The sequence below is a fragment of the Neodiprion virginianus genome, chromosome 1 (genome assembly GCF_021901495.1).
Source record: "Neodiprion virginianus isolate iyNeoVirg1 chromosome 1, iyNeoVirg1.1, whole genome shotgun sequence".
Lineage (NCBI taxonomy): Eukaryota > Metazoa > Arthropoda > Insecta > Hymenoptera > Diprionidae > Neodiprion > Neodiprion virginianus.
This window is the reverse complement of record NC_060877.1, coordinates 16,029,989-16,038,028: the sequence shown is the minus strand read 5'-3', so window position 1 is coordinate 16,038,028 and position 8,040 is coordinate 16,029,989. Positions and strand designations below refer to the sequence as shown.

The following is an 8,040-nucleotide window of genomic DNA, read 5'->3' as shown; positions in this document are numbered from 1 at the left end:
ATATATGTTATATAGTATATAATATTTTATTTTATTATAGCAGAGAAATATAGTGTGTACATGTGTATATACATATATATATATGGCAAATATTGTTCCAAATGACGAAAAAAAGAATGCTGTCTAAGTTTGAACACTGAATATTAATATTTAGATGTGCATTTTATGTGCAATTATTCAGTGGTGATTGTCATTTACCCAAGTAACGCAGACATATCGATATTAATCATCTAAATGCAAATCATATATCCCAGTTGGCGGACGGTGACAAAACATGTTGTTTTTGTAACATCATAAAAAATTTTGCCCGCTGCCTTTTAATGTAACATTTATAACGCTTTTTTTTAATATTTCTACACTAGTTATCCCACATGTAGCATAAATAACTAGAGTTTAACGCATGCCGAGCGGACATTTTTCAGTTTATTCAACGAATTCATTTGTGACATTTTAAACATATAGATGTAGCAAAATTTCACCGTCGACGCGTATGTCAAATTTTAAACGTTCTTCGTTTGCGTCTTATATATGAATACATGGATAACGGGAATATCCGTATATTGTACTTGCTTATTCCCTCGTGGCGAATATATGCGATTTTTACGACTATTGGTCACCTATTCAAAACATGCTAGACAAACGTATAAATGATCGTCTATCAGGCGGACATTTTTCAGTATCTTCAACAAATTCATGTGTGACATTTTAAACGCATTTCCACGGCGTCTTATATACAAATACATGGATGTCACGAATATCCATATATTGTACTCGTTTGTTCCTTCGCGGTGAGTATACGCGGTTTCGACGACTATTTTCCACGTATTTAAAACATTCTGGGCAAACGTAAAAATTATCGTCTACCAGGTGGAAATTTTTCGATTTATTAGAGTTTTCGGTTGGGTCTGATCCGTTGTAAGCGTTTGGTTATGTGAATTTTTCTACGTTAAATGAACAATCGTGTTCTTATTGGGAATGCACTCAAACGGCGGTAGTATTGATGTGAATGAGGTTTCACGCGCATCTTTTTCGCTGGTATGAACAGGCCTTATGTATGCATGAGAGTCGTTCGGGTAACGTCTGAACTGTTCGGCTACCTTCGAGGCGTCGTGCCGCAAGCACGCTCTTTGCGAGCCAGTATCGCTACGAGCGTCAAGAAAGAAAAAAAAAAATAAAAGCGACAGGCGCAAGTCAGCCAATTTTTGTTCAACCGTATTTACACGTGTTACTATTATTTAATCCTCCAACTCATCCCTCACAGAACCGAATAAAAAACTACTTGAACTAACACGGGTTGCAATACACACGACGGACTAAAGAGAAGCTGAATTGCAACCCGAGGATTTGAGCGGAAAGGAAAGCTCACTTACACTGAAGGTAGCTGGCAAGTTTTCTTATCCAGTTAATCAGTAGTCACACCAATAATATACTGATGTATCGAAACTATTTGCACAACTGATCACAAAACGATATAACGAAAAGATAACAGCGGGAATGGTTGATGAAACGATTGTCACGAAGATTGATCCAAATCTGATCTGCCCGGGGCGAGTGAACAATGACAAAACAGCAGAGTCTCCACGTTATTCCCCTGTTTTCTTCTCTCTCGAGCTTCTCGACAAACATCAAAGGTGGCAGCGCCATGCAGTGTACGACGTGGCAGTTGGCAAAGTCGCGGCACTCAGAGCGTTCGCCGTGTCTCTCTCGATCTTACTCACAGCTAAGCTTCATAGCAGTCAGCGTCCCTTTCCCAGCCTCGGAATCACAGCTGACGATAGGGGGAGCTGTCGGTACATATGTAGGTAGTAGAAAGGCTTTATTCTAGCGCGTAGCTGAGACGGAACGTCTGAAGGTGAATCGGTATCGTCTCGTCAGCCCCTAGTTAATGACTTTTGGGACAGTGACAGGTTCACGTGCCCCAGTTTCAGGCGTGGATATGAGTCACAGCTGGCCAACTGCTACGGGTATTTCGGCAACAGCCACGACGGGAGTGTTAATCGACTTCGAGAAGGAATTGCGATCGAGATACAGCTACTAACGTCGAGGCTTTCAGCATCTGTCCAGCAAACGGGATGGTGATGACTGTTCGACTGGAACGATGCGGTAGCGGTTTCCCGGGATTGGTTAGCGCCGTGACGACTCGACCGGTGTTTCACTCTCCTCCTATTCTCTTCCACTTTGGCTCCGTTGTTCGGCCGATCTCTCATGGGAAGGTGGATAAGGAGGGTCATGGGGCAAAAGGAAACATGACATGATAAGCGTTATTTTATTAAATTAGGATTGACCTTGTCGTGAGTGGACCGCCCTTCGCTACGGGTAATCAAATATTTCGTGGAGTGAAAGGAGTCGGAGGTCGATAACAACGACGTCAGGATGCCGTGTTTCAATTTATACTCCTTCCAGCGAGAAGATAGATGTAGGATCGCGAAAAAACTCGTGTGCTTCGGTTAGGTCTCCGCCAAAGGAACGGCCATTCAACCCCCTCCATGCTGGAATCGAGTCCGGCGGGCTGTTCAGGAGCGGCAGCGGAGCGCGCTACGAACTATCCACTCTCGTCCACCCATAGACATATAAGAATAGACCGCGTGAGCGGGCTGAAAAGGCGATAGCGCTGTAGAAAGAGAAAGCTGCATATAGGTCCCCCTCCATCCTTGTTTAATCGCGCATGCATGGGACACGTGAGTCGTGTATGCCAGTATACTACACTGCGAGAGAATGCTGAGCACGCATGCGCGTGACTAGACAATGATAGAAGTATGGGTCCATATGCAGCTTTCTCTTTCTATCCTGCTATCGCATTCACAAACGGGCTACCTCCGAGCTCGAGCGGTCTATTCTTATACGTCTATGCTTTCACCTCACTCGCAGATACGCGAATCAAGACATTCTCTCGTTGGACGGAGTATCGTTGACGACCGAGCAGTCGATGGCGCGCTTACTTGTCAAAATTATATGCGAGCGTGGGGAATGAGAGATTCATCATGACTGTCGCAGTAAACAAATGCATTTTGTACCTATTGAATAAGACCGTTCTTTATACTTAAATTCGTTGTGTATTCAATCACGTTTAAACCCTAAACTTTACGTTGACTATAGTATGTGATTGGATATATATATTTTTTTTTTTTTTGAACGATAAGATATTTATTGATCTAAACTGTTCTAGTGAAATGAGTTTTTTGCATGGAGTGATTGAATGCATACATTTTTGATCAACAGAGGTATTTTTATGGATAATGACCACATTGGCGAAAGGCTTTTGCACCAGAGATGATTTTCCGGGGGATATCATGATAACGCACAAATGTTTTGTAAATTGTTTCACCAGAATATTCGGGATTTTCGAAAAAAAAACGGAAATCATACGAGAAATGTGAAGCCTGACACTGCTGGATACCATGACTGGGTCAATCTGTTTCATATCGGCATTCAGAGCTGATGTGATACAATTCTAAAAATGACATTTTGATTCGTACCTACTGACAGTATCTGCTTAACTTGAAGTCATATCTCACTCGCGGGTGTCACTCAAAAATCTGAAATAATTTTGTACACCTCTTCTTAAATTTTTTTATTTAGTTTGACATAATACAGCCAGAATTAACTAATTCGGTGTGCTTATATTGATTAAATGTACTCAAGTCTGAGTTCAACTTATAATCCAGTTCTATAGCTATCGCTGTACCTCACTAGCTAGAAAGGAAAGAAGGTCAGAAGGAAAAATTTTAAACCAGCAAATCATGTAAATAATGATGAGTAAAATACCAACTTAATTTGAACGATGTATCAAACTCGTAAAAATAGACGCATATTATTTACGAAATGATCATTAGTCAAAAATGGTAGTTGCACCACTGTAGTCACCGAAATTGTTCCAAGTGTGGTCCCAAAATTTTGGATTACCACGAGGATCCCATGGAAGATTTGCTGGTGTCACTGCCGTTGTATTCCATTTTTTTATCTGGTTTTGCAGAGTTGTAACCACATCCTGATACCTGATAACACCAAATGACAATATTACAGAACTAAAAAATCTATTTTCAATCATGATAAATAACAAAATGCACTTTCTTGGATACGTGTATTCTGAAAGTTGAATGTAGCTAACAGTTTCATACTGTCACGACATGACAAGAAGACATTTGATTTAACTGCGAACAGAAATATGCTAAGTAGGTTTTTTTCAAATCAGAAGAATCAGAAAATTTTCGCGTCAAGTAGTCTAAAACGCGCGCGCAACTCCACACCATTTAGTCATCACAAAGAAAAGTGCACGGCCAATACTGGAATAACATTTCTCTTCTTTTGTAAACGGAATTGGCATTCGATGATTTTCTTTCAAATGTGAGCTTTCATAAAAGCCAGATCTTAATGCAATCGGTAGTTGGATGACTGAGATATCATGGTTTGCAAACTTCCGCGATCACTGTTTCGCTCGATTTCTTCACTTCCGGTAGTCTAAATAAAAAAACCAAACGGCATTTTGATTCGTGCACACGCAGGTAACGTTTGATAAACCAGAAAAAAAATGAACGAAATGGTTACTTGTCAAATTCAATTGATCGATTTTGCACAAGAATAAATTTATAGTCTTCTCCATTTATCGAACGCTACAGAATTGTATTATATTGTGCATGCTGCTAAAATTTGAAGTTGATCGGTTCTCTGGTACTTCAAATACCGTGCACATCAGTTAACAAATAGCTGTTCTGAGGAAAACGCGCTTAAACTTTCGATTAGAGTTTACAGGGCCGTAGAGTACACACAGTGTTTATCTGTTGATCTTAGTAAATTTAACGAATTTTGGGTTGAAGTAGGACATAGACATTTTGTATCATTCGCGGCGTTTATAACGCAAAACGTATTTGTAAAACGACGAGCTGGTGAGATATTTTCCCTGACAATCGAAATTTTACTAATTGAGGAGCTCTATCTAGCTAGGAGAGGGGATGTGATAATAAATATTTCAAATCCCTATTTGCCTGTCTGTCTTGTTGACGCAGGATTCGCATCCGTTGCAACTTGAATGCAAGTGAGCATCCAGTTTAGTTTTTAGAGTCGTTAGTACGCGTGTCGTATATGCATTGCACCTCAAACAAATTGAACTACCGTATAGCTACGTTTCCTACAACGGAGTCAGGCTGTTATACCGTTCCTGCGGTCTTGTCTCTTTTTCTTGATTTTATTCTTACTCTAGCAGACGCGGATGGTTAAATCGTTACTGTGTTTGACAGAGGGGGGGGGGGGGGGGGGGGGGGGGGGAGGGGGGGATACGAGGCCGTTCCTACATCCATGCACTGATTAAGCTGATTTGTTAGTGAATTCGTTCAGTGACAGGAAAGCAAATCTGTGAGTTTATCCAGTTTTCAAAACAATCAAAATAAATAAAATCAGATTTTACAAGTTCTAGCGATTGCACCCACATTTCATGCGATAACAAAAATAAAATTGAATCTACTATGAACCAACAAGGAGATTAGGTACCTCCGATGTCGCGGATCAGGTTCCCGTTTCCCGTGGAGAAAGTTTAAGACCTCCGAATTAACGTTGTTTTTAATTTTTGATCGAATAGGCCTTGGTTGCTGAGATATCGCGATTTGAAAATTTGACATTTTTTGCCGGGGTAGGGGCCGTTTTGGCTCGCGCATGGAGTGTGTGAAGCGTGGACGGTTAAACCAAGAGTTGGCGTAGCTGAAACGGTAAGACGACGGACTAGAACGTTGAAGGTTCACGGTTCACGTCTACGTACATTTTTGTTGTCATATTTTTTTTATTGTTTCCTATAATTAATTTTTCATATATTTTTTGAGGTTTTTGAATTTCCGTACCAAAAACTCCAAAGTTTTTGCCCTTTTTCTTTATTTTGGATTTGATGTTGTCTACCACGTTGTTGATGGCATTTGACATTTACAGGGACAATCTCTTGAAACTATACATACAATGTGCATGCGCGAGTTTTATCAGCTGCTCGAGCAGGCTGACCATCCCGAGTTTCAGCTGTCAAACTCTGTTTCTGGCGGCGATGTAGTTTATATGAAATTTTGAGGATAGATTCTTAAACAGTCGAGTTAGTGACTCGTAAAGTTAATGCTGATGATCTTTGAAAATTGGTTTTATTCGACTCAACTGAGAAATCTGTTTAAATGTTGGGTGCTTGGAAGAAACGCAGCAGGTAGGTGGGAACACTTTATTTGATCACTTTTATTATTTCGTACATGAGAAATAACAATGAAATTTTTTTCTTTCAACAGGTGATACTGCCAAAATAATTAAATTTCGAATATTTACTGTCATCTGACTATTGAATTTATCACACGTACAAAGATCATCGCCACTTTTGAGCAACTGAAAAATTTTCTAACACTCTTGTGATTTCAGGCAGTAATATTGAATTTTATCACTTTTGAAAATGAGACATCAAACCGAGCGTTTAAGAAATTTAAATATCTCACTATCGGTAATAGAACTGTAAATCTTTTTTCTCGGAAATGGTTCAACAAAATTTAGCAATAGTCGATAGTCAATGTATTTTTTCTGATCAATAAATTATTGCTACTACTATTAAGAATTTTTCACTGATTGTCAGAGTTCATTTGGCAAATTTTCAATGATGTTCGATTAAATAAATGAAGGGAACCTAATACTCTGATATTTGATACTGGTGTTTGGTGAGAGTAGGTATGGATAACCTGTTCGTTGTTACAATTAACGTTTATTACAGAGTAATCAAGTAAAGATAAAGGTGCAAAATAAAAACCTTGTAACACAATAGGTGCGTGGAATAAATATGTTAAGTGGGGGTGAGGGTGTACTGAGCGGTGGTAGTTAATGATTAATTGAATAATCAAGCTCCCACGTAACGACAATGAATAATTGTTAAAACTAAGAAAAGACCTACCTTTCGATAAGCCGGTAATTTGTAGGATCGTGTTGCTATAGTCCTGTACAGGTCTGTGAGGTTTGTTTAAATTGTTGAGGCAATTTTATAATGATAAAAATGAGAAGAAGGTCGTTCAAAATCAATGTTTAATTTGATTTAACTGATAAAAGATGAAGTATATTCTGTTTCGATTTGGTTATTGAAATATCTGGTAACAATCAATGGTGATAATGATATATGAGCCGAAAATAACAATTTATAAAGTGTTCAAGTTTATACAAATCGTGTGTTATACTATTCTAAAGGATATTATTATTTGGTACCAGGAACATCTATTCTGAACGATGGTTAACTAGCTGGTCGTGATTATTGCATTGTATCTCTCTTTTTAGATTATCTTAAATCAATTATATATATACTATTGTTAAGTCTTATTCGTTAATTCTTGGAAACAATAAGTACAATTTAATTGGGGGTAGTGAAGCTAGCCACCAATTCTAGACTTGGTTTTGAATGAAAATTACTGAAGTAGATTTTGATTATAAAGGTGAAACAAAAATTCGTTCAATTTCGAAGATTAACACTCGGATTGACTTTGCTTTAGGTGAATCGGTCGACGAGATTGAGAGCCGTCGGATCGTGTCGGTCTGCGTCGGTAGAATTCTGGACCAGGGCCTTACCTCAAGTTTGGAAGAGTTGTTCAATCGAACGATGTTGAACGTCGGTCACTTAGTCTTTTTAGATTTGGAATGATATCTTGTTATCGAAAGTTATAGTTGAAAATGTCAATTTCCTGATTTTGATGTATGTTAAAATTGATTGCAACGATTTATTTATTAAAAACGATAGTGTGATTATTATTATTATTACTTAAAATTACCTGATTCGGTTGAATCAGGGCCGAACTCAATTTAATTATGGAAAATGGAATGGCATAAAAATGTCTATTCGCGAAATGACGAGATTTAGCAAAGCACAGAAAAGATGGAAACGTAGAAGATAGTGAGTCTCTTGCAGCTAACAGAATAACTGAATGCTCGAATTTGACGAATTAGCGCGAGACTTTAGGTCGGTCACAACTGAAATTTTCCAAACGCTACTCTTGCTCGAGAGGGCTAATCCGGGTTGACGTCCACGCACTTCGCGACTTGACAGACGAA

The 8,040-nt window shown here is 38.8% G+C and overlaps 1 protein-coding gene across 2 annotated transcripts in view; it reads right to left on the bottom strand.

Moving 5' to 3' along the window:
- Positions 1-3,565: 3,565 nt before the first annotated feature.
- LOC124310541 (arylsulfatase J) overlaps positions 3,566-8,040 on the bottom strand; it is an 876,378-nt gene continuing 871,903 nt past the window's right edge. For both annotated transcript variants that reach the window (XM_046774594.1, XM_046774595.1), the window contains one exon: positions 3,566-3,995. In XM_046774594.1, the coding sequence (XP_046630550.1) occupies positions 3,830-3,995 (166 nt within the window). In that variant the 3' untranslated portion in view covers positions 3,566-3,829. The remainder of the gene's footprint in view (positions 3,996-8,040) is intronic.